The sequence below is a fragment of the Prosopis cineraria genome, unplaced genomic scaffold (genome assembly GCF_029017545.1).
Source record: "Prosopis cineraria cultivar Desert tree isolate PC_DT_omini unplaced genomic scaffold, ASM2901754v1 PC11, whole genome shotgun sequence".
Taxonomy (NCBI): domain Eukaryota; kingdom Viridiplantae; phylum Streptophyta; class Magnoliopsida; order Fabales; family Fabaceae; genus Prosopis; species Prosopis cineraria.
In genome coordinates, this window is record NW_026555342.1 from 16,933,714 (window position 1) to 16,961,147 (window position 27,434).

Sequence of the window (27,434 nt, forward strand, 5' to 3'; positions counted from 1 at the left end):
AGGAAGGAGATGATGTGGTAGCTTAGAGTTTTATTTGAAAATAAGTGGATTATTAATGTTGTAAGGGTAAGGAATGTTGAAATCTTGAACGGAAAATTTTTATCTTAGTTTGATAATTATGCCATAATTATTCAATAAAATGAGTAGTAGGAGAAGTAATGCACCTAAAGTATTTGGTGCAAAGATTAAGAGAAGTTTCTGTCTCAAGAAAGAAAAATAATAATAGTAGATTGGCATGGGTAAAACAAGCTGGAGTAGACTAGTGATATAAATGGTACTTAGACTAACTCTAAAGTATGAATATTAATTTTAAAATGATGGGGTTGATTTGGAATTGTGTTAAAAAAATTTCATTTATTTACATCTTGATCGGGTGTAAGGAAGAACGAGACCTTAACCAGAATTAAAGGAAGGATATTTTTGAGAATTTGAAGTTCTAACAAGTAAGTGAATAGCGTTCCCTTTAATTTATTTTTAATTGTATTTCTATTTTTAATAGACTTTCATTGAGATATTTCACTCTTATGAATTATATTAGTTTGAGACTTTGAAATATCGATGCTGGATAATTAAAGGATGATATATGCATTTATTTCCTCAAGGAATATATTTCAAAGATTTATGAAATTAGTTGGTTTATTAAACTCTAGAAATCCTTGATTATTTAGATAACGCAAACTTATACATTATTTATGAAAGACTATTTTCAACAAGTCTTAAATTGAAATTTAAAATGATTCATGCGAGCTTGGTATTGAAAATGCAGATTGTATTTCAGAAATAATTATTCTTCTCGCATGTTTGAAACATAATTTTTGAGAGGATTCTAAACAGAACACTGCTGCTAACGGCAGTTCCGTTAGCCTGTAGCGCGTTGTGGTTAAACACTAGTTAGTTTGGTTCGTAAGTTTTGTTCTCACGTTTGATATTCATGGGCTTTGTACCCGCGTTTGATTTCGTGGCCTGAGCCGCGTTTGGTCATTTATCCTTGTGGAATATATGTCCACGTTTATTTCATAGATTCGACTGCGTTTGGTTATTTACTCTCGTAGACTGGTGCATCCACGTTTGTTTTTGTGACATAAGCCGTGTTTGATTATTTATTCTCGTAAACTGTGTGTTCACGTTTGTAAACTATTTTGTTGAGTTCTCAAAATTTTAAATGTTGATTAATATGTGTTTTTGAAATTTACATGATTTTGGCCAGAAATTTTACCACTTTGAGTTGTATGTGAGTAAATTATTTTCTTTAAGCATGATAACACAAATTTTTTTCAATTTACTCTTATTTTACAATTATGATTATGACTTACAGGCTTATAAATTTTTTTGTGAAATTATTTTTAATTAATTAACATCATTATTAGAGTTTGTTGATTTAAATTTTAAGAATTTTACCATGGGAATGCTATTCATTGAAAAAATTATTTTGGTTTCAGATTTGTTAGTTGACACTGATCCCACAACCGACTTCTAAAGGGCAAAATAGCTACAGTGGGTGGAAATTTTTGATTGGTACTGTTACTTTTAATATAAATATATAATTTGTATGTCTTTTTAATTTAAAAGAAAGATTAGATGCTCTACATAGGTTATCGATAAACTTTATTTTTGGTTTGTATATTGGTTACTGGCTAGAAGGAGCTACGCTCCTGATTTATAGTGTTATCTATAAAAATTTCTGTTGTAAAATTTTTGGAAGATCCTAATTATAAAAAAAGTTCTGCCGAAATTTCTACAAAAACTTTGAAGTCTTCTTATGATAAGTAATATTAAAAGTGTTATAAATTCTATATAATCTGATTATTTTAAAAAAAATGAATTGAATTTTTCATGTTAAGGTTTACGGGAATGCACGATATGGTGCCGATCATCTTCTACTCTCCGGACATGACATAACTTATCTACGACTGAGATATATAAATTTATAATTAACTGAACTGATATTTAGTAGTTACAATTCATTTTTTTAAAAAAAATTATTAAGGATCTAACGGTTATTAGTTAATATGATTTCTTGAGACTTAATTATGTCAAATTTAAATTCGTTTGAAGACGTTTTACACGTAGAATTTGAATGTGCTCCCAGGCCGACACGTCTCACCCCGAAACACATGAAATGAAAGTTCAGGTGTTAGAGATCTGTAGATTTCTCCTCTGTTGTTTCTCTTGGACGGTCACGAAAGCCAAACCCACAAATAAACAAATATTGAATCCTGACCGTTCACAGTAGTCAAAGGTCAGTGTTCTTTGCTAAATGTCGCGCCCAAGGCTGCCAGCTGCCCTGTTATCCTCGATATATTCCTTTCACCATTTTTGCTAATCTTTTCTGAAATTAAATAGTATTTTTCTTATCACAAAATAATATACACTTCAAAATATTTAATATTTTATTATGAATATATATATATATATATATATTTTATCTAGCAAATTTTAAATTTAATATGTTTTTATAAAAAATTTAGGTGAGTTAAATCTTGATAACTCAATAAGTCCAGAACATATTTCAAGCACAAAAAGTGATTAAGGGCTGTTTGTTTTAGATTATTCTAAAAAAATCATTTATTTTTTGAAAAAAATTATTTTGTGAGTTTTTCTTATATTTATTTAAACTTTTAAAAATAATTAAAATTTTAAAAAAAGATTTTTGAATATTTTAATGAGCTACTTTGAATATTTTTTTAAAAATAATTTAATGCAGAAGATGAAAAAGAGTATTTTTAAAAAATGAAAAATGAGATGACATCATAAAATTTTAAAATAATATAATAATAAATTATTTTTATAAAAAAATAAAAAAATCATAAAATTTAAAAATAAAAAACTAATAATCACTTTATTATTATTATAATCAAACATAAAATAATTTTTTCTTTTTATACATTCTCTACAAAATAAATTTTTTTATAAACTCTCTAAACTTTTTAAAAATCATTTATGTTTTTAATATTAAACAAACAGGTCCTAAAACTCACAAGCTTATAAATTATTAGTCAAATCCTTATCATCTAGGTTAATTTTTGTTGTATTTTGATCTAAATTTAACTTGATATTTTAAATTTATTTTTTTATTATGAGATATTTTAAATTTAATTTGTTATATTTGACATTTTATTGATACTTAATATGTTATTTTCTACATGTATGTATGTATTAGTATAATTATAAGCTTTTTATGAGGGAAACGTGAAACACATTTTTTTTAAAAAAAAACTAAACCTTTTATTAGTAGTCAAACAAAATATACAGTGATATAGACTCCATCTGCGCACATCCATTTTTTCTAAAAAATATATTAATTTCTAATAATTAGGCAAGTTAAGATCCTGATCTTTCATGCTTATTTTGTTTTGGTTTTCAAATAGTTTAAATATTAGCAAATTTTTATTTTATTTAAAATATATACTCCATCCGTTTAAAAACATAAGACATTTTTTGAAGAATTAGATGTTAAAAAATATAAAGTATTTTTAATCTTTTGAGGTGTAATCATTATCCTTTTTTCAAAAATGCTTCTATTGATGAATGACTTTATATTTATTATAAAGTGTTTTATAGGGATAAATATAGAAAGATAGGATTAGTTAAAAAGTAGGTAACTACTTTATTGAAAGGTAAAATTTGATTAAAAATATCTTATATTTTTAAAGAGAAGGAGTATATCTAACTTTATATAATATAACATTAATAACAAGTACCAGATATTTATAAATTATGAATTGTGCAACTCCCCTGAAATTCTATACAAAACATGATTAGGCCACTACCTAGTTCAGTTACAAATGAATATAATATTCTTGAAAGATCATCTCAACATCAAAGGCTGATAAGGGTGCTGTTTCCATATAATAATATTCAGATAAGGGTGCTGTTTCCATATAATAATATTCAGATTTTAGTTTTTCTTACTACTATTATTTATTTTTATAATTTTTTATTAATTATTATTTGCTTTATTAAGAAGAAAAACGTAGAGATATGTAATGGAGAATTTAAAATGAACGAAAGTAATTTAACATTATATATATATGTGTGTGTGTGTGAATAATTTAATCAAATAAGTTATAATGTTATATTATTTTAATCAATTAAAATTTATTTAATTCTTGTACATCAGAGCGGAAAAAAAAAAAAAAACCTAACAAACTTTTAAGTTTCGAACAAAATTATAATATTTTTTTAAATATTTGAATTGTCATGTAATTTTTAAAAAATATTAACTGTCAGTTATTCTAATGGCAACACCACTTTTTTTTTTTTAAAAAAAAAAGTCTTGGATTCGAACTCAATGTTAAACGTACTTGTGTGGATATGTCTGTTTCCCTTTCCTATGAAAAAAATGTTAGGCTAAGGGTGAAATTTTAAAATTTTTTAAAAATGTAATTTTAAAAATAATTTAAATAATATTTTTTAGCGTACATTTTTGTAGTCCTAAAATCCTTGAAAAAATCATTTATGAGTAGTCGTTCTTTTCTCCCCTTTGAAGTTATGGGTCTATAGCTCTACCCAATTTCTAATGAGTCTAGAGTCTAGCTTGACCGTAACTTAATTCCATTTACCAACAAACTTTGATTTAGAATTGGTCGACAAGAATTCAACTCATAATTTAGTCAAATTCATGTTTTGGATGTGAATATCTAGTGAGTGTTCTTTAAATACTTTTGTAAGAAACTAATGCAATTTAAATTTGAAGGCTTACCTTAGTGAGAACCCAATCCAGCTAACTTAATTGATATATATATATATATATATATAATTCCATTTTTGGTTTTATTTATTTATTAAAAAAAAACTAGAAGGAGAGAGTCAAGAGATGATGGTGATGTACCTGTCCCAAAGTGCAAAGCGTCAAACAGAGCTTGTAACGCACTAGTACCCATCTGCTGCGCGTAAGCCATGCATCCATTCTCCACCTCTTCTCCTTCCTTCCGTGGCCTTCCCTCCTTCCTCCATCTGTTCTCTCCTCCTCCTTTTTATACTCTCTCTCCCTTTCTCACTCCCTCAGTACTCCCCTCACTATCTCCTCCTCCTTCCACCATGAAATCCCAGGTCCAGGACAGGTTCCGTGACTTCTACCACACCTGGTTCTGCAAGCTCGAAGAAATCCTCCACCAGCTTCTTCAAGTTTCCCAAATGGTGGCCTCTGCCAACGACCAACACGTCGACGTTCAGCATTTGGTCAACTCTGTGACATCCCACATCAAGCAGTATTACACCGTCAAATGGGCTGAGGCTCGTGAAGATGTGCTTCCCTTCTTCGCTCCCACGTGGCTCACTCCTCTCGAGAATGCCTGCTCTTGGATCACCGGATGGAAGCCGTCCATGGTCTTCCGGTTGCTTCGGAGTCTCGCCTCCACGACGGCGTCGTTTGGCATGAGTGACGAGCAGGCTAGGAAGATAGAGGAGCTGAGGATGAGGATGAGGATGGAGGAGGAGAAGGTGGAAAGAGAGATGGAGAGGCTGCAGGTGGCCATGGCTGACCACAAGATAGTGGAGCTCGTCAAGCTCTCGAGCCGGGTGACGGCGGAGGGAGGCGGTGACGGCGGAGGGGTGGCGGCGAAGGAGGTGGAAGTGGGGTTGAAGGGAGTGTTGGACGGGTTGGAGAGGATGATGAAGGGGGCAGATTGCGTGAGGCTGAAGACACTGAAAGGAGTGCTGGATGTGCTGACGCCATTGCAGGGTGTGGAGTTCTTGGCTTCAGTTCTTGCTATGCAGCTTCGTTTGAGGCAATGGGGGAAGAAGGAGATCGACAGACATGCTTCATGTCCCCCAGATTGAATGAGCCACGACAAGTTATTAATTGAGTGCGGATAAAAAACTGCGTGAACTTGTAGGCTGTTTTTTTTTTAATGTTTTATTTAAACTTCTTGTGTTTCAAGAGAGAAAAATCTCAAAAAGAAAAAAATATTTATGACATTTTAGTTTAGAAAAATTACATGAGTCCCAAATAAAAAAACTTATTTATATATAAGTCTCATGAATTTGTGAAAATATCTCTAATCTCTTGATTGTGATTAATTTAGGATAAAGGTGAAAACTTAATTAGCCACGAATTATTTTTCTAGCACCACTAAATATCAAATACTACGAGTTGAAACGAAAAAGATCATCAACTATAAGAAACGTAGTATCCACAACCTTTCGTCCATTTTGTCTAGTGTTCATTGATTAGGTTTGTGGGACCTATGAATTTTCACGTTGACTCGCTTTTTACCAACCTTTCAGCGCATCAAACCAGTCTCTTTTCTTCACCATCTTTGTTGTCTCCCATGGCCAAATGAAAAGCACAGTGGAGATCTAGTTGAGAGAGGAAAAAAGAGGGTGAATGAAGCTAAGAAGTGGGATAAGAAAAATCAACCCATCATCAATCAAGTGAACGAAACAATAAATTGAACAAAAAGGTAAGAGTTTGATGGAAGGCAAGAAGCACAAGTGCCGACATTAGAGAACATAAACACAGGAGCACCAATTTTTTTGGAACTGGTGCTTATTCCTAACCTGGTTAAGAAAGGTTGAACCAACGATCTCTACTTTCTTAGTCTAATGAACACAGACCAAGTTTCATCAAATGGCCCAAAAAATGCATTTTTATGGAAAAGAGAGGGATTATACCCTTTCTTTATTTTAATGAAGGGGAATACAGTCACTTATTACAGAAATTATTAGCCTTTTTGAAAATGAGCTTCTAGTTACAGATTAAATAAAAGAAGCAGCAGATGGAGGAGGAGCTCCTACTCTACGAACCTGAAGTCGAAGAGTAACAAGCGACAGCCCTTGCTATCGTGATAGCAAGTTCAAGGTTTCTCACTGCTTTTGTTTCATCTGTGAGGTGTTGTCCTGGATCATGCTTTCGAATTGCCTCCATTTTGTGTTCAATATTGTGGAAATATGGATGAAAAATATTTGAGGAAAAGAGGAGACTGGTTTGATGTGCTAAAAGGTCAGGGAGGAGTGAGTTAGTGTGAAAATTTGTGGGTCCCACAGTCATGATAAATGGACGTATAAAGAAAATGGATCAAAGGTTGTGGATGCTATGTTTTCTATAGTTGATGATTCCTTTTGCATCACCCATAGCACAGGATACTTAGTAGTCTTTAAAAAATAGTTTATAGTTGAATTATTTACACATGAATCCATTAACTTATGAGGTAAAATTATACAAATACCCTTGAGCACACACTTCTTTGACCAGCGTTGACCGACAATTGGAAGTTGTTGACCAGTGGCCAGCATCAATTAACTGATCACTAGTGGCGCCGACTGGCGAAAATAATTTTTTTTGAAGAAAATATTTTTATTGGATTCTTTATATTTTAATATTTATTAGTTAAATGTTGTAGATTCATGAGTTAAATTTTGTAGATTTACAAGTTAAAAATCTTAAGTTCATAAATAATTTTTTTAAAAAAAATAATATTTTAATATTAACATGTCAATATCCTAAATTTACAAGTTACCAATATGGTAGATTTAAATGTAAATCTACATACTTTTTACATTGATTCTTCAAATCTTATAAATTGATTTACAAGTCTTTTTACATTTACAAGACATCTATTTAAATTTAGAAAAAATAATAATAAAATTCTTTTAAATTATATAAATGATAATTTAGTCCCTCGAAATGTTATAATACAAATGAAGTTTCTAGGAGCTTTTCTATCATTAAAAAATTAATATAAATGATCAAATTGTCTTTAGTTTAGGATTTCAAATATGAACTTGCGAATTGCTATTACATTTTTGCGATTTTAAAAAGAAAAGTTATAAATTTTGGAATAAAACTTCTAAATAATAATTGATATTTGCAACACTTGAGGAATATCAGAATTTTAAATATAAACTTATGAATTGTTGTTGAATTCTTACAATTTTAAGAAGAAAAATTGTGAATCTTGAAATAAAACTTGTGAATGACAATTGATATTTGAACTAAGGACTATTTAGTCATTTATATTAATTTCTTAATGATAGAAAAGTTTCTAAAAACTTTATTGGTATTATGACATTTTAAAGGACCAAATTATCATTTACATAATTTGAAGGGATTTTGTTATCATTTTTCCTTAAATTTATAAGCCAACATTGAAAATTAAAAAGTTAATACGGTAGAAAATGCTTAGTCTATTTGTAGATTTAATAGAGTGATTTGAAAATTGGGTTAAGGTTCAATTTTATCCTTGTACTTATTTTTTAAGAGCGTTGAGCACCTTATACTTTTAATTGGAGCAATTTTATCCCTGAACTATTTTTTGGAGAAGCAAAAAGCTCCTTTTATTAATCAACTGTTTTTTTTTTGTTTTTTACTGACGTGGCATGTGTGTGGGACCCATGCACAGTGACATGTCTTTTGATGTTAATTTGCCCTTAAACTCTTTTTTAAAAGTACTAAGCACTTGAAAATCTTTTTCTTGAAGCACTGGGCACCTTGAAATCTTGTTAAAATAAAATTAATTAAATATTATTAAAATATTAAGTATTTTAATATTTAATAATTTAAATATTATTATTTAAAACATTACACCACCTAATTTAATATTTTTTATATTTAAATATTATTTTTGCTAGCATTTTATAAATTTATAGGTAACTTTTTATTTTTTATATATCGATATTCAATTTTACCTCTGATACAATATCCAAATTATTATGCTTTTTTGTGTGTCAAAACTTACTTTTATATATATATATATATATATATATTTATACCAAAATTTTTGGAAGGTGGCTGAGCTCGCCCAAGATCTAAAGGGTAGGGAGCAATCTCCATTCCTCCTAAGTGATATCAATGTTGGGCAGGGCAAGCCATCAATTACCCTCAGACGTTTTACCTAGGCACCTCGAAATTAGGATGCCTCCCCCAACGCCTAGGGCAACTCCATAATCGAACCTCCTCCATGATGTGAGAGAGTCCAAGGCCTTCACCAATTGAACTCAAGGATGAGGGGTATTTATTTATATTTTTAATATTGATTAAGTTTTTGAATTTTTTTGATCAATTAATAATCTTCCTTCAAAATATTACATTATCAAAATTTAATACTCTATACTTTGCAATGTTAATAGTAAAATCATAAATATGACAAATCTAGAACTAACCATATGACAATAAAAATATTTATTTAAAAGATATTATTTATTTTATTAATATGTTACAAAAAAAGTTACGTAACAAGAGAAAAATGAAGAGATGAGAAGAAAAAATTTTCTTCATTAACTTGGAGGTTCATTTGCTTCATTTTTAATACAAAATTAAAAAATATTAAAATATTAAATTGGGCGGTATAATGTTTTAAATAGTAATATTTAAATTATTAAATACTAAAATACTTAATATTTTAACAAAATTTATTTAATTTTTTTAACAAAACTTCAGGGTGTTTAACGCTCTAAGATAAAGACTTTAGGGTGCTTAAAGCTACTAAAAAAAAAGATCAAGGGCAAATTAATACTAAAGGATATGCCATGTTTTACATGTCACTGTGCATGAGTTCCACGCACATGCTATGTCAATAAAAATTACCTCACTTGAGAGTATAGGGTGCCTAGTACTCCTAAAAAGTAAGTATAGTGGCCAAATTGAACCTTAACCCTTGAAAATTTTGTAAATCAATATGTAAAATTTGAAGGATCAATGCCAAAAATATGTAAATTCATCTGTAAATTTATGAGGTTGATTTGTAAATCCAAGGAGATTGAATTATGAATATCAAAATTTCAATTTTTTAAAATATTTAATTTTAATTTTAAGACTTACAAATTTACGAAATTATTTAAGTTTCAAATATTAAAATATTAATATTATATCGTAAGAGATTAATTTGTAAAACTTAGCCTCTAAGCACAAGGTTCTTGTATCGGTGCAACATGTTTGTAAGAATTAATGGTATTTTTATCTTTTAACTATTGGCTCATAAGCATTTGATGTTCTAAACTTACGTGTAATATATTTTTTCATTTCAATATTTGAAAGCGAAGCATTTAGTAACTGATAGTTAAAAAAAATTATTTTGACTATTAGTTAGTAACAAAGAAAATTACAAAAAATGACTTAATGATTATAGAAAAAGATCCAAAAAATTATAAATAAGTATTCTATAAAAATATTAGTACCTCCTAAAATTACAAGTAAATATTAAAAGGCAAATGTTATTTTTTTTACAGGAAGATAAATATTATTTCTTGTCCATGTTAAAGACCACAATACTATTCAGACCAATAAATTTGATTGGTTATCAAGTGATTATCTATCAGAAAGAGGAAAGAAAAAGAGAGAGAAGAGAGAAATGAGTAGGAGAGAAAAATTATATAACTTTTATTCAAATGTTGAAACTGAATATAATCGAAGAATTCTATAATTATTTATAAAGTCTTAAAAATAATAAAAATAATAATAAATTTAAATTTAAATCTAATTATAATATAAAAGATGAAGATAAGGTATCTAGTTTGACTAAATATTTTATTTTATTTAAAATAATACTTAAAGATAAAATAACAATCTTTAGATACTAAATTAAATTTTAATAAATCCTAAATCAAATCAAATATAATTCTCATCACCATTATTAGTAAAAATAATGGTAATAAGTAATTAAAAATACTATATTTATTTTAATAATATTTTACTAGAATATTAATACTTCAATATATAATAGTATAAATAATAATAATATTATTATTTAATATCTTAGTGGTGATGCAATTTTCTCACACTTTGCTACCTATAAAAAATTTTAGGATTTTGGGCATTTTGCCCCTCAATTATTCACATACTTTTATGTGATGTAATTTCCTCTTCAATATTTAAAAACTGTGCATTGGGCATTTTGTAATTGAAAAAAATTAACTTTAATTATCAATTAACTTAAAAATTGTGAAAAAAGACTTTAAAAATTGTAGAAAATAACCTGTAAAATTACACAAAGTACTTTATAAAAAAATTAATATTAATTTAAATAAATAAAAATAAATTTTCCTTTGTTAATTATAAAGAGAGAGGGCAAAAATAAACACAACAATAATCATTCAGATATATTATTAAACTTACAAATTTCCAAAGGTGCCTTTAGTTGAATGTTCTTGTTTCCCAATAAAAAATTGGTCTTGACTTGGAGCATGATCAGGTGGAGAATTAGAAGCTGGTACAGGTGATATATTCTGTTGCTTGGCATGTGGCATAACAGGAAAAGCTCCACTACTCAATGTCGCCGGAGCAGAAACAATAGGCTTGGTTGGACCAACACTGACAAGTGCTGCTGCAATGATCAAGTAACCTATGATGTGCGGAATTGATGAGGTTCAATGTTTTGAAAATTGTACTTAATGAATTTGCAATATTGGTGAATTAAGATTCTCATAATTTAATCAATTAAACAGGTAAAAATTGGTAATGTAATAATAAAATATAAAAAATTAATATTTATATTGCATATATAAAAAATAAAAGCATTAAAAATATTGATATTATTCCCAATTCAGAGTTGTTCAATAATAACATATCAAGGTTTAATATTCTCATTTATTTCACACACACATATATATTTTATTTACTTTATTTGTTCTTTTAAAACAAATGAGTCCTCAATTTTCTCTACTTTGTCATTCATATAATGTCAATAAATAAATTATGCATTCAAAATTTTACTACAATAACTTAGAGGTAAGTTGACATTAATATTTCTAAATTGAATAAGATTTTTTATTAAGAAATAAAAGTAAAAAGAAAAAAATAGTTCAATCTATTCAAGTTTCCAGTTAATTCTAATTCTTTCAAAATTCCCCATGTTTGACTTACTTATACAGATTTACTTATATAAATATGTGATTTTTAACTTGTAAATATTAAAATATAAATAATTCAATAAAATTTTTTCAAAAATTCATTTTTTTAACCAATTAATGGCTGTTGATGGTTGCTTAATGCTGGTCAGCGCTAGTCAAAGGGGTGTGAATGCATGGGTATTTATGTTATTTTATGTGGCAAATTAAATACAAACATGTTTTATGAAACTTTATATTTTTCATAAATTCGTGAGATTTCGTTGTAAATAAATTTCTTACATGGAACTCATTTATAATTTTTCTACTTTATATCTTATTGTGGTGCAATTTTCTGATATTTTGCTCCCTATAAAAAGTTTCACTTGTGCCCGCCCAAAAAAAAAAATGCCTACCGGCGCATTTATTTATTTTTAAATGTATACAAATTTAAAATTTTTAGTATATTGATTTAATAATTAATTAATTAATTAAAAATTTTATATTAATTTAATAAATATATAAAATTTTGTTGTTGTAAAAATTGATATATTATGCACAATTTTTTTCATTAACTAATTTTTTGCTGTTCACTTGAAAAGTGTTTAGATTTTACGTCTTCACATCCGTAAATGTTACTCTTACCAGCTAATTTGATAAAAAATATAATAAAAAAAAGATGGGCCTAATTTTCTTGTTCCATTTTTATAAAAATGTGAATTCTTACCAACTAATTTGATAGAAAAATGTAACCAAAAAACAGTTGGGCATCATTTACTTGTTCCACTTGGATAAAAATGTGAAATGCATGTGGCACAGTGGCAGAATGAAGAGCTTTGCACTAGGATTATATACACACACAATCTCAAATAACTATATTAAGGGGATACAATATTTTAAACACTTGAGATGAAAAACCCATACACTGATTTTTTTTTTTTTTTGGTAAGAACCCATACACTAAATTTTAAATTGAAAAGTTATATATTTAAGAAAAGTTAACAATAACCACAAAATTTTTTTCACTTGCCTTTAAATTGAACTTTTTTAATAGTTGCTTATCCCCCTAAAAGAGTTTTTTTTATTAATTATTCAAAAAGCTCATTAAATAAAAATATTCTGAAATTTAAATGATAAAAATGAATTTTTGTGAGGGTAGAAAGGAACAATAAAAGAATTTCGTAAATCCCATACATTAATGTAACATCGTGAAGGATAACAATTTAAGAATCTATAACAGAAGTTATAGAGTACACCCTTAATTGGCCTCTAGGGACAATATTTCCAGTTCAGCCCACCAAAGAGGAGAAAGCCTTGGAACTGCTTGATCAGGTGATATACTAATGACTCCTCTCAATTTAGAAACTGCATCCCTCATTGTAGGTCTTGACCTTGGATTGGTTTGAATGCAATCTTGTATTACTTTGCAAATGACATCAAGTTCATCCTTTTCATATGATTGCAAAATGGGATCAATCATACAGCTCATGCTTCTGTTGCTTTTTATTCGCTCAGCAGCCAAAGAAGTTCATAAAAAGTTTAATTTAAATATTAATAGAAAGACCGAAAAAAGCCTAAAGAAATTTATAAGGATTGAATGATGTTTGAAACTCACTAGTTCTTTAAGATGACCTTGTTCTTGAGAGTAAAGGAGTTTTCCAGAAATTATCTCAAGTAATACCATTCCAAAATTATAAACATTCATTTCAGGATCTGCATTGGGTGGCAATTGAGAATGGCTGGACCTTTTTCCTTCGATTGACTTGTCTTCTAGTATCAATAGCTTATCAAAATGACTATCTGCTACCTGACTATTAAAATTAAAAATATATTACTTGATATAGTGATAAAAAATAACAAAAAATTAAACTTTTTTTTGAGGGGTTTAATATCAACTTTAAAGGGATCGATTGAGTGTTGATGAGAATACACACAATTTACATTTTAGAAGAAATGATTATACCTTAGCAGCAAAATCATCCGTTAAGTATATGGAAGATCAGGTAAGGTTGGAATGAAATACTGGTGGATTTAGATCATGGTGCATATACTGCAAACAATAAGCAATTCCCATAATAATCCTTGTCCTTGCATTCCAATCAAGATGTTCATCTTCCTTAACTGAAAATTCAATAATATAGGTATGAAATCAAGATTTTCAGTTATAAGAATATATAAATTAACTTAGATTTGTCCTATGTGAAGTGACAATTAAAGGCATTACCATGTAGATGCTCAAACAAGGAACCATTAGGAGCATACTCAAAAACCATCATCCTTGTGAATGGTTCTTCTTCCTCACAAAAGCCAATAAGATTGATAAAGTTCTTATGGTTCACACGACACAATGTACTAATCTGAAGTTTTTAATAAAAAGTAATTAGTAAGAGGAGTTTGAGAATGTATAGTTCTATATTCAATTGAATCATAGTTTTCAAATCGAATTGTTTTACTGTCATTGGCTTTAAAAGCAACCAACCCTTTTCCTGTAGAACATATGTGTATTCTTTGACCATTCTTTAGAAGAAGGCACATTAGTAGAAACAACTGCAATCTCAACTCCACTGGACAATGTTCCTTTATATATGGTGTAATCATCAAAATTATCAATAATATTACTGAAATCCTCACAGGCTGTTTCCAGCTCTGGTCGATTCAGCTTGGGAACTCCTGCATTTAAATTATAAGTCAACAAAAAGAAAATAACTGAATGATAACTTATAGGCATAACTAATTTTTTACACTAAAGATTTCAAACAGCATCACTGCAAGATAAGTCAATTTCCTCTTTCTCATGACTACAAAAAAAAAACATAAAAGGAATTCTTCCTAAAAATGCTACTCTTCAAATAAAAAAGATGAAAAATGCACAAATTGAAAGGGTGAGCCTACACACCGAGTTAGCTTGGGACTATAAGTTATTAATTATTTTGCAAATAATCGAATCCTATTTGTTACAGGTTAACCTTTAGAAGTCAAAAGAATCGAACTATATCAGGGGAAATGTCCCATTACCTTGCATTTGACAATAAGAAATTGTAGTTTGTATCCACCTATGAAAGTATTGCCTGTTATAAATGCTTTTTGCAATTGTCCACTAATTCCTGTCTTCCAGGGGCTTATGGTTTTTTATGCTCATGCCTGCCACAAACAAAATGTAACCACAGCAATAATGACCAGTGCAGCTACAAATGAAATGATAATAATTATACAAATCCATAAATTTTTAGAACTGCTTTTTGTTGGATGTTCTTGTTTTCCAGTGGAAAATTGGTCTTGATTTGAAGTATCAGGTGGCGAATTAGCAGTTGAAGGTGGCACAGATGATATGTTTTGTTGTTTGGCATGTGGCACAGTTGGGAAAGCTCCACTACTCAAGGTTGCTGGAAGAGAAACAATATATTTGGTATAACCAACACTGACAGGTACAGCTGCGAGGTTACTAGATTGATCAAGTAAACTACAACGTGCAGAATTGATGAGGTTTGGTAGAGTTTGGGGAATCCCAGGCTCATGAAAATCTACATGAATCAAGGAATGTTTAACAGTCATGAATATTGCAATGGCTAAATAGGTCAAAATTCATGAAACAATATTCACTGACCATGATGATTGTGAAAGATATTCACATGACAAACATCAGGAACTTTGTCTAGCAACCTTCAGAGAAGCAAATACATATTTAATCATTAAAACATAATAAAAAGAGTAATATAATAAAGTTGCACATGAGATAACAAGTCTATTAGCATGTGAAATATATTTTAACAGTTTATTAGCATATTATTTTTGCTTTATAATACGTCTAAAATAAAGTTGATTTTATTAAAACAGAACCTTATAATGAATGGACATTATTGATCTCAGTGTTTATTCAAAGACCAACAGTCAGGAGTTTTTTTTTTTTTTTTTTTGGTTGAAAAAGGAAACCAAAAGGACAGTCATCCGATGTCTCTTGACATCGATCCGAGATGCCGTTGATACTTACGCTCAAATGCGTGGTCATCTGCTCACCTTGCTCATGATTTTCTTATTTTACATTCCTTCTAATCTTATTTATAAAACAAATAGAGAAGATTTTCTTTTAATTTTATTTATAAGTCATCTCATTAAATTTTTAATACAAATTTCCTTGTTTATCCTTCACAGAATATTGGAAAAAGAAAATATATTATTAAATATATATATTTAATAAGAGTAAATTTAATAATTTATTAAACTTTTTGATAAAGTTAATAAATTTTAAGACTTTTCTTGACTGCATTACAATGTATTGAAAGTTGCTTATAAATCAAATTAGTGAAATAGTAAACATGCCAGCGCCGGCTTGCGTTTCTTGCTATGCAGCTTCGTTCCCAGATTGAATGAGCCACGACAAGTTATTAATTGAGTGCGGGAAAAAAAAAAGCGTGAACTTTTAGGCTGTTTTTTTTTTTTAAAGAAAAGAAATGTTTTATTTAGCTTCTTGTGTTTCAAGAGAGAATAATCTCAAAAAGAAAAAAAAATTATTTATGACATTTTAGTTTGGAAAAATTACATGAGCCCCAAATAAAAAACTTATTTATACACAAGTCTCATGAATTTATGAAAATATCTCTAATCTATTGAAATTTAATTGTGATTGATTAAGGATAAAAGTGCAAACTTAATTAGCCGCCAACTATTTTTCTAACACCACTAAATATCCTATAAGTAGGTATAAAAAAGATCATCAACTATAAAAAATATAGTATTCACAACCTTCTGTTCATTTTATCTAGCGTACATTTATTATGTTTGTGAGACCTATAAATTTTCACATTGACTCACTCTTCCCCAACCTTTTCGCGCATCAAACCAGTCTCTTTTCTTCACCATTTTTGTGCTTGTTTGGATTGCTTCGTTGATTGATTTCTGAAGTCAAAAATTGATTATTTAGAAAAGTTACCCAAACATCAATTTTATTTGTTAATCGATTGTTGGTAAGTTGACATTAATATTTTTAAATTGAATAAAATTTTTTATAAAGAAATAAAAGTAAAAAGAAAATAGTTCAATCTTTTTAGGTTTTGAGTTAATTCCAATTCTTTCAAAACTGCCCATGTTTGACACATACAGATTTACTTATATAAGTATGTGATGTTTAACTTGTAAATATTAAACTATGAATAATTCAATAAAAAATTTTCAAAAATTTATTTTTTTAACTATTTAATGGCTGTTGATGGTTGCTTAATGCCGGTCAGCGCTAGTCAAAGGGGTATGAATGCATGGGTATTTATGTTATTTTATTTGACAAATTAATTACAAACAAGTTTTATGAAACTTTATATTTTTTATAAATTCTTGAGATTTAGTTATAAATAAATTTCTTACATGGAACTCATTTATAATTTTTTTTCTACTTTATATCTTATTTGTGGTGCAATTTTCTGATATTTTGCTCCCTATAAAAAGTTTCATTTGTGCCCGCCCAAAAAAATGCCTACCGGCGCATTTAATTATTTTTAAATACATACATATTTAAACTTCTTAGTATAATTAATTAATTAATTAATTAAAATTTTTATAATAATTTAATAAATAGATAAAATTTTATTGTTGTAAAAATTGATATATCATGCACAATTTTTTCACTAACTAATTTTTTTACTGTTCACTTGAAAAGTATTTAAATTTTACGTCTTCATATCTGTAAATGTTACTCTCACCAACTAATTTGATAAAAAATATAATAAAAAAAAAGCTGGGCCTAATTTTCTTGTTCTCTATATAAAAAATGTGAATTATTACCAACTAATTTGATAGAAAAATGAAACAAAAAAACAGTTGGGCATCACTTACTTGTTCCACTTGGATAAAAATGTGAAATGCATGTGGCATAGTAGCAGAATGAAGAGCTTTGGACTAGGATTATATACACACACAATCTCAAATAACTATATTAGGGGGATATAATATTTTAAAAACTTGAGATGAAAAACCCAGACACTAATTTTTTTTTTTTTTGGTAAGAAACAATACACTACATTTTAAATTGAAAAGTTACACATTTAAGAAAAGTTAACAATTACCACGACAATTATTTTTAACTTGCCTTTAAACTGAATTTTTTTAATAGTTGATGATACCCCGTAAAAAGTTTTTTAATTAATTATTCAAAAAGCTCATTAAATAAAAAATATTCTGAAATTTAAATGATAAAAATGAATTTTTGTCCTTAATTATAAAGAGGGGGTAGGAAGGAACAATAAAAGAATTTTGTAAATCCCATACATTAATGTAACATTGTGAAGGATAACAATTTAAGAATCTATAACAGAAGTTATAGAGTACACCCTTAACTGGCCTCTAGGGATGATATTTCCAGTTCAGCCCACCAAAGAGGGGAAAGCCTTGGAACTGCTTGATCAGGTGATATACTAATGACTCCTCTCAATTTAGAAACTGCATCCCTCATTGTAGGTCTTGACCTTGGATTGGTTTGAATGCAATCTTGTATTACTTCGCAAATGACATCAAGTTCATCCTTTTCATATGATTGCAAAATGGGATCAATCATACAGCTCATGCTTCTGTTGCTTTTTATTCGCTCAGCAGCCTAAGAAGTTCATAAAAAGTTTAATTTAAATATTAATAGAAAGACCAAAAAAAGCCTAAAGAAATGTATAAGGATTGATGTTTGAAACTCACTAGTTCTTTAAGATGACCTTGTTCTTCAGAGTAAGGGAGTTTTCCAGAAATTATCTCAAGTAATACCATTCCAAAATTATAAACATTCTTTTCAGGATCTGCATTGGGTGGCAATTGAGAATGGCTGGACCTTTTTCCTTCGATTAACTTGTCTTCTAGTATCAATAGGTTATCAAAATGACTATCTGCTACCTGATTATTAAAATTAAAAATATATTACTTGATATAGTGATAAAAAATAACAAAAAATTAAACATTTTTTTGAGGGGTTTAATATCGACTTTAAAGGGATCGATTGAGTGTTGATGAGAATACACACAATTTACATTTTAGAAGAAATGATTATACCTTAGCAGCAAAATCATCCGTTAAGTATATGGAAGATCAAGTAAGGTTGGAATGAAATACTGGTGGATTTAGATCATGGTGCATATACTGCAAACAATAAGCAATTCCCATAATAATCCTTGTCCTCGCATTCCAATCAAGATGTTCATCTTCCTTAACTGAAAATTCAATACTATAGGTATGAAATCAAGATTTTCAGTTATAAGAATATATAAATTAACTTAGATTTGTCCTATGTGAAGTGACAATTAAAGGCATTACCATGTAGATGCTCAAACAAGGAACCATTAGGAGCATACTCAAAAACCATCATCCTTGTGAATGGTTCTTCTTCCTCACAAAAGCCAATAAGATTGATAAAGTTCTTATGGTTCACACGACACAATGTACTAATCTGAAGTTTTTAATAAAAAGTAATTAGTAAGAGGAGTTTGAGAATGTATAGTTCTATATTCAATTGAATCATGGTTTTCAAATCAAATTGTTTTACTGTCATTGGCTTTAAAAGCAACCAACCCTTTTCCTGTAGAACATCTGTGTATTCTTTGACCATTCTTTAGAAGAAGGCACATTAGTAGAAACAACTGCAATCTCAACTCCACTGGACAATGTTCCTTTATATATGGTGTAATCATCAAAATTATCAATAATATTACTGAAATCCTCACAGGCTGTTTCCAGCTCTGGTCGATTCAGCTTGGGACTCCTGCATTTAAATTACAAGTCAACAAAAAGAAAATAACTGAATGATAAATCATAGGCTTAACTAGTTTTTTACACTAAACATTTAAAACAGCATTACTGCAAGATAAGTCAATCTCCTTTTTCTCATGACTACAAAAAAAAAAAAAAAACATAAAAGCAATTCTTCCTAAAAATGCTACTCTTCAAATAAAAAAGATGAAAAATGCACAAATTGAAAGGGTGAGCCTACACACCGAGTTAGCTTGGGACTTTAAGTTATTAATTATTTTGCAAATAATCGAATCCTATTTGTTACAGGTTAACCTTTAGAAGTCAAAAGAATCAAACTATATCAGGGGAAATGTCCCATTACCTTGCATTTGACAATAAGAAATTGTAGTTTGTATCCACCTATGAAAGTATTGCCTGTTATAAATGCTTTTTGCAACTGTCCACTAATTCCTGTCTTCCAGGGGCTTATGGTTTTTTATGCTCATGCCTGCCACAAACAAAATGTAACCACAGCAATAATAATCAGTGCAGCTACAAACGAAATGATAATAATTTTACAAATCCATAAATTTTTAGAACTGCTTTTTGTTGGATGTTCTTGTTTTCCTGTTGTAGATTGGTCTTGATTTGAAGTATCAGGTGGTGAATTAGCACTGGAAGAGAAACAATAGATTTGGTATAACCAACACTGACAGGTACAGCTGCAAGGTTACTAGATTGATCAATTAACCTACGACATGCAGAATTGATCAGGTTTAGTAGAGTTTGGGGAATCTCGGGCTCATGAAAATCTACATGAATCAAGGAATGTTTGACAATCATGAATATTTCAATGGCTAAACAGGTCAAAATTCATAAAACAATATTCACTGACCATGATGATTGTGAAAGATATTCACATGACAAACATCAGGAACTTTATCTAGTAACCTTCAAAGAAGCAAATACAGATTTAATCATTAAAACATAATGAAAAGAGTGATATATATGCCCACATATTGAAAATAAGATAAGTCAGAAGTTATCTACGCACAGTGGCAGCACCAAAGCATTGAAGTATTTCACAAGTTCCCCTTTAATTTGAATAACTATAGAAACAGCCTTGTTTAACAGTATAATATGTCTCTGCCATACACTGCGCATGTCATGCGTTTAAAGTTAGAAAAACAGGGCTCACAATTATATATAAATTGATTATTTGAACTCATATGTAAGACATAAGCTTCTAATTAATTAAGGATGTGATTAAGAAAGCACTGGTATGCTTCATCCTTCATATATTCTGCATAGACAAATATTTGAGAAATAAATAAAGGTACTCTACTATTTCAACTTAATCAGTGGGCATCTCTATGCTATGTGGGAAGGTGTTGTCACATGATTTCTGCTGCGCATGAAAGTTAATACCAGAAAGAATTTATGTGACATTCCAATTTACAAAAGCAATATTTCCGGAAAGAAAATTTGTCATCCTCAGTGATCAGCCTCAAGGTATAAGGAAAAAGAAAAAGAAATGGAAATAAAAATTAAATTGGATTAGAAGAAACAATAGAGTTATGCTTACCCATTGCCAAATTTTCTATTCAAGCCAACAAAAACAGATGTTATAGGTGAAGTACACTTGTCGACAAATAACCATTTAGAGGGTAATTTGGGCTTTTCAACATCTTGACAAACATTGACTTCAATTTTATTGCCACAAAGCAACCTGCAGTAAAAGATACTTTCCTCTAAGTAGCCAAATATTTAACAAAGCATGCTAATTAAGAATATAGTTAACTTACAAGTTTTTTAGTTCTGATAAGCTGCTAATTTCCACAGGAATACTTCCGGTAAAGTTGTTGTCCCTAAAATCCAATAACTCCAATTTGGCTAAGCCTCCAAGTTCCTTGGGAATGGTTCCAGAGAAATTGTTCTTGCACAACACAGTGATTCAAAGAAGCAAAGGAAGATCCATAACATTAATAAAAAGGGTAGTTGGATAGAAAATAATAAATTGAAACAACTGCATGATAGTAACATCTTTTGACAGTACACGAACAGCTAAACTAGTAAGGCAATAGAATAATTTAATAATAGATGCACAACAAAAAACAATTCTAACCGAAAACTTAAGTTTTCATATTACATAGCATTCTAACAATAACACAAGTAAATGATATATTTTTGAAGTTGATTGAGCTGAGAGAAAACTAACTATATTTTTGAAGTTGCACATTAGTACATGTTAGATTAATTTTTGGCATGTTTGGACGAGAGAGGCAATACATACTTAGAAATCACATCACATAGAAGATGGAGTGGAAAGATAAAGATAAAAAAATAGCAGAGTTAAGTTACCGCAAGTCATAAATTTGATGTTTGCATTCTTGATGCAATGTAATACATATAAAATTTAACTAAGAACTGGGAAAATGTTAACAAACTCTATTTTTCCAATTGAAGAACAATTACATTGATAATATCACAAGTAGTCCTAGCAAAAAATAGAAACTCAATCATTCAGAAGCCCACATTAGGTACAAATCTGAACTGTATTTCAGATTTATTGACTATGATGGAAATGAGAGAACATGGTGAAAAAAAGGGCAACTTCTAAAGAATAGATAAACCAATTTCAGGGAGGAAACACGGGAAATATATATATATATATATATATATTATACAGCACCTCATGACCACTATTTGAATTTCACAAAAAATAAATTCATGAGAAAGGTACAGTACTTTGATTAAGTCTTATTTTTTACCATCTATCGTCCATTATTCAAATATTTCGCTATATTTCAACTTAGAACTCAACTGGCTCAATGTAACTTTCATCTCAACATGTCTTCTGTTGACGAACACAAAAATTTCTTAGAAACAAAAAAACAGAAACATTTTGAACAATACTTACAGAGATTTTGAGTGACTAAGCTTCCCAAGCTCTGGAGCCAATGTCCCTTCCAAAGATAACGAGTTTAAGTCACTACAAAAAAACAAAAAAAAAAAATCAGCAGAAGAAGAAATATCCCGTAAGCATTTAATAAGTGCCATGTAAAACATTAGGAACACCCAACCATTAAGAAAAATTGCAAGTATTTGTCTGAGGAAAACTAAAAAGAAACTTACAGAATTTGAACTTTACTGTCAATGCAATGAACACCAAACCACTCGCAAGGGTCACCATCACTTGGATTACAATTCATCAAAGCTCCATAAGGATCAAACGTTATTCTATCTCGGAACTCCAGCAAGGCTGACCCTGCTTTTTTATTGATGAATGTTCATCAAAGCAAAACAAATGGCTTACAAAGCCCCTATGTTAAAAGAAGAAGAAAGACAGATTGTTGGAATTACCTTCATTGTTCAGCGACCAACACACTTGAATTTCCCCCAAAGAAATCAAGGCAACATAAATTTTGAACCATAATCCAAATTGGTTCCATCTATACCCCATTGCTTTCTGAAGCCAATGCCAGAGCAGTTAAAGCAGAGGGAATGATATGTAACACAAAAATTGCCAGGTTTTTTCGTTTCTGTGCAGAAAAAACAAACCCTTAATCTTCAATCTACTGAACTTCGCAATATGCAGAAAAACTTTCACTAGCTATACAAATGAAGACGAAAAGCAAGGGAATGGAAGCACTGGGGTCCGAAGATCGAATCAGGGTCCCTCATTTTTTTTTGTAACTTAATCTCTCGTCTACAACCTCTTGCTCAACATGGCCATAAACAAGCTCAGTATCTCCCCCTCAATAATACTCAGCAATATGGTCGGATTGAACCTGGAATCTCACCTTAAAGGAAAAAGAAATTTGCAAAATGAATGCTAGAAAACAAAAGGAATATGGAATAACCTGCAAAGCAAGCGAGCTTGCTTCTCAGGCATTAAAACAAAAACAAAAACAAAAACAAAAGAATAAAGAATAAAATGCAATGAAGCAGCCATTCACGGAGAAAAGGGGGGGGGGAGAATGTACCTTGCGGGAGGGAGAAAATGAAAGAATGTACAGGAAAATGAATGCCTTCAACAATGTTTGATGATTCAGGGGAAGAAAACGAACTGCAATCTGGGGGAGGGGGGGATCGGTGGGGGTTGATTGAGGAGATCAAAAGATATATATCATAAATTATAATTTTCTTTTTGTATTGCTGCCCTTTTCTCAGGATGATTTCAGAGGACGATCCTCTCTTGAACCATCTTCCTCCCTGAGCACTTTCTTTCTCTATTTCGTTCGTTTTTTCCCCCTTTCTATTCAGATTCTCTCTCTTTTCCTCTCAGGTTGGCTCTCTCTCTCTCTCTCTCTCTCACTGTGATCTACCCCCACCTGCCACTCCCCAACCCAACAAGAAGAAGTGTGAATCTCAATCGATCTTGCATTCTCATTTTTCCCCCTCTTTTCCCTCTTTCTTTCTGACGATCTTTTTCTAAATTATTTCTTTTGCTAAATTTTTTATCACACACACAGATTGCGACTCGCACCATTGAATCAGAATATAGAAAAATGCAGTTGATCGCGGCCCACATTTCCCGCTCGCACCTTCTCTCTGACGGTTTGGGTTTTCTCGCTGCCTTACGTGCTCCCCTCTTTGGATTTCGCTGCGTGATCCCCAAAGATAGACATCCGCGTCGTTGCAGGTTGACAATCAGGTTGGTGTAGTAGAGATGTAGATTGGACAGCTAGAATCTTTACATGATATATTGTTGGGATGTTATAGCTCTGTTTTTTTTTTTTAACAAAACAAAATCTTATCTTGACTTTTCTTTTCAGTTTTAATTACATTAGTTAATATAATCAATCCATAAAATATAAAATAAAATTTACCAAATGGATAATTTTTGTTTCTAAACAATACACAAAAAGATATAAATATTTTTAAATTTAATTATATGTCATTTTTATTTTTTAATTTTAAAAATTCTTTCTTTCATTATTATGATGTTAAAAACATTTAGTACCGATTAGTTTTGAGTAAATTTAACTATTTTTTTAATATTTTTTATTAAGTTAAGAATTATTTTTTCTTCTTAACTTTTATTTAAAGGATCATTTTTACCTCTCAACTCAAATATTTTAAATAAAAAATAAAAAATATAATATGATGCTTACTAACGATTAATTAATAGTGACAAAATGGCAAGGTGATGATTAAAGGAATATTTAAAATTAAGAAATTAAATTAATTAATAGTTGAGTTTAGAGATATTTATAATTTTTTGTATACAATTTAAAAACAAAAATAACTTTTTACTTAAAAACTTATAAAAGCAGCTTATGGATACTAGATTCGAACCCATAACCAATGACCAACTAAAAATAAACTTCATATTGCTGAGTCATGCAGCCATTGAAAACTCATTTTCAAACTATATGCAGCACTAAGTTTTTATAAATATATATTCTTTCCAGTTCTTTAAGTTAGTTCTCGAATATTTATCACAATTAAAGAAGGGCTTAAAATTTATTAACTCTCTTGAAAATTAACAAAGTTTTTGACTTTGCGCATATGAAACCCATCATTTGAAAAATAAAAAGCCAAGAGTCCAAGACAACATAAACCAATATTAACTAAGGATAATATGAGAAAAATAAGGTAATACATTACAATTATCATATAGTGCCTTGTAAAAGGGATAAATGATCTTTTTACCAACCAATGAACCTATAACCAAGTGCAATCAAGTTTCCCGTCAGGGGAGGAACCAGCATTAAAACTATGGAGGGCCAATTTTTTACAATTAATTTATATATTTAAATATTTCTTTTAAACGATTTTTACAAATAATTTTATAACTTAAAAGAAAGAGATCATCAGATTAAAAATTGTGTATAACTATATATAATATTTTAAAAAAATGTTTCAAAGTGTAAAGTGATACATCTGATATTTATATATATTTTTTAAAAAATATTATAAGGTTTAGATATTTAAAATAATTTTAATTAACATTATATACAAATTAAGCAAAAAATAAATATGTCTTCATACAAAAATTCTTGGCTTCCAGAAAATTTAATTAAAAAAATAATGTTTATATAATATTAACTGAAAAAATAATTTAATTAATATTAACTATTTCTTTTATTTTTAGGAGTGAAGATTTAATAAACTAAAATCTTTTAATAAACTGGGACATTATGTGCTTTATTTTTACTTAAATATATTAACAAGAAATTATATATAACTAGTAGAGGGAGAATGACAAATAAGAACATAGCTAGTAAAACCGTTAATATCAAATTAAAATTTTTTAACATTGACATTTTCAAATTTCAGTATTCTTTTTATCATGTTTTGATGTTAAAGTTCTTAATTTAATATTATTGCTTTTAAAAGGTCCTTACTTATCATTCTCCCATATATTTATATATTTATAGTAGTGGGTCCATTGGCCTTGAGAGGGACACAATATTGCATACCTAAGTGCTTGCTGGAGCCACTATTTGCTTGAACCTTACTCCTTTCAAGAGACATTTTTTTTTAAGATTTGAATGTTAAAAAAATATAAAGTATTTTTACTATTTTAATATATAATTATTGTGTTTTTTTCAAAAATATCCCTAAAAATAAATTACCTTATATTTATTTTAAAGTAAAATATTTTATTAAATAAAAGTAAATATAAAAAATGGTGTTAATTTGAATATAAATAACTATTTAATTGAAAATAAAATTTAATTAAAAATGTTATATATTTTTAATAGATAAAAAATTATAAAAAAAGAACATGGAAGAGTGTGGGGGGCCTTACTCCAACTTCCGCCCCTGTTTCCCACTATGCGGATTGGATCCTGCCTATTTTCAAGAGTTTTCACACAAATGTTCCTTTATTAAAAATAATCTTATTCAAAGAAAGGTTGAGTATTAAACGTGGTCATCCTTTCACTAAATTTTTTTTTTGAAGCACATGACAAAGTACAATTCAATAATTAATAACTGAGTTCAATCTCAAAGTTAAATGATTTTTTAAATAGTTTTTATTTTATTTTGATATTTTTTTCGACCACATAGAATGAAGGATGTGGACAAAATAATACTTTATTTTTGAAAAATAATTACATCAACACACACATGTATATATTAGAATCTAAGTTATCCTGTTCACAAGTTATATAAACTAGACTAGATATCTAATCATTCAAATTTCATACAATGCACAGCAAAAAAAAAAAAAAAAGAATATCTACTTGCTTATATTGCACTGCTACTTTTCATTAATTTATATGAAGAAAATGTACAAAAATATATACTAAGAATTTATCTTTTAAAAAGATAAGTTATCATTCAAACCCTAACACAAATGCAGAAAAAATAGATTGAAATACTATTTGGTCAAGAAGAAAATAACTTAGTGAACCATAATTATGTATTATTGTCATGATCGAATTATAGGCTGTTGAAAGAAGAGCGACAAAATTGGGCTGTCATTTAAATAGGGCTCTGTTATTGTCAAGCTCCGAAGAAATTTGGGGGGGGGGGGGGGGGGGGAACTACCAGACCAACACTATCCAAGGTGGTCCAGGCACGCATGAAACCCTGATGTTTTCTGTGATTGGGGTTTTCATTGAATCTTGATGTTTAGTTTTAGGATGGTTGAACGAGGGTTGTAACTTTGATGAATTAGATGTCATATAATCATATCAACGGTAACTTATATCCTTTATTGATAACAAGTCACCTCCTTGACAATTGGAACACGTTCATCAACCTACTCAAACAAAAATTATAGTAGTATGATGCTGATCTGTTGATACTGAAATTGAAGCCATTTCTCAGTGACCACTCTCTTGGCGGTAAACGGTTAAAAAGAGCATAAAACTTGAATCAATCAATAGGCATCCGTTATAATGGAAGGAATTAATATTATAGTCCTTTATGTAGGGTTCAAGTCAATGTGAATGTAAAAAATACCTTTGGAGAATTACTTCCAATGAGACCTGACAATATTTAAATCTGACCTAATCATA

At 29.3% G+C, this 27,434-nt stretch overlaps 1 protein-coding gene and 2 pseudogenes across 1 annotated transcript; 1 reads left to right on the forward strand and 2 right to left on the reverse strand.

Moving 5' to 3' along the window:
• The first annotated feature begins 5,040 nt into the window (after positions 1-5,040).
• Positions 5,041-5,781, forward strand: LOC129286211 (protein DOG1-like 4). Its single transcript, XM_054922222.1, has one exon. The coding sequence runs from the start codon at positions 5,041-5,043 to the stop codon at positions 5,779-5,781; it is 741 nt and encodes a 246-aa protein (XP_054778197.1).
• Positions 5,782-12,927: 7,146 nt separating this feature from the next.
• LOC129286212 (protein MALE DISCOVERER 2-like) lies at positions 12,928-16,620 on the reverse strand (annotated as a pseudogene).
• Positions 16,621-17,987: 1,367 nt separating this feature from the next.
• On the reverse strand, positions 17,988-24,131 carry LOC129286953 (protein MALE DISCOVERER 2-like; annotated as a pseudogene).
• Between the last annotated feature and the right edge of the window lie 3,303 nt (positions 24,132-27,434).

Excerpts from the sequence above, each read along its gene's own strand:
- LOC129286211 (XM_054922222.1), top strand. The coding sequence starts at position 5,041 with ATGAAATCCCAGGTCCAGGACAGGTTCCGTGACTTCTACCACACCTGG.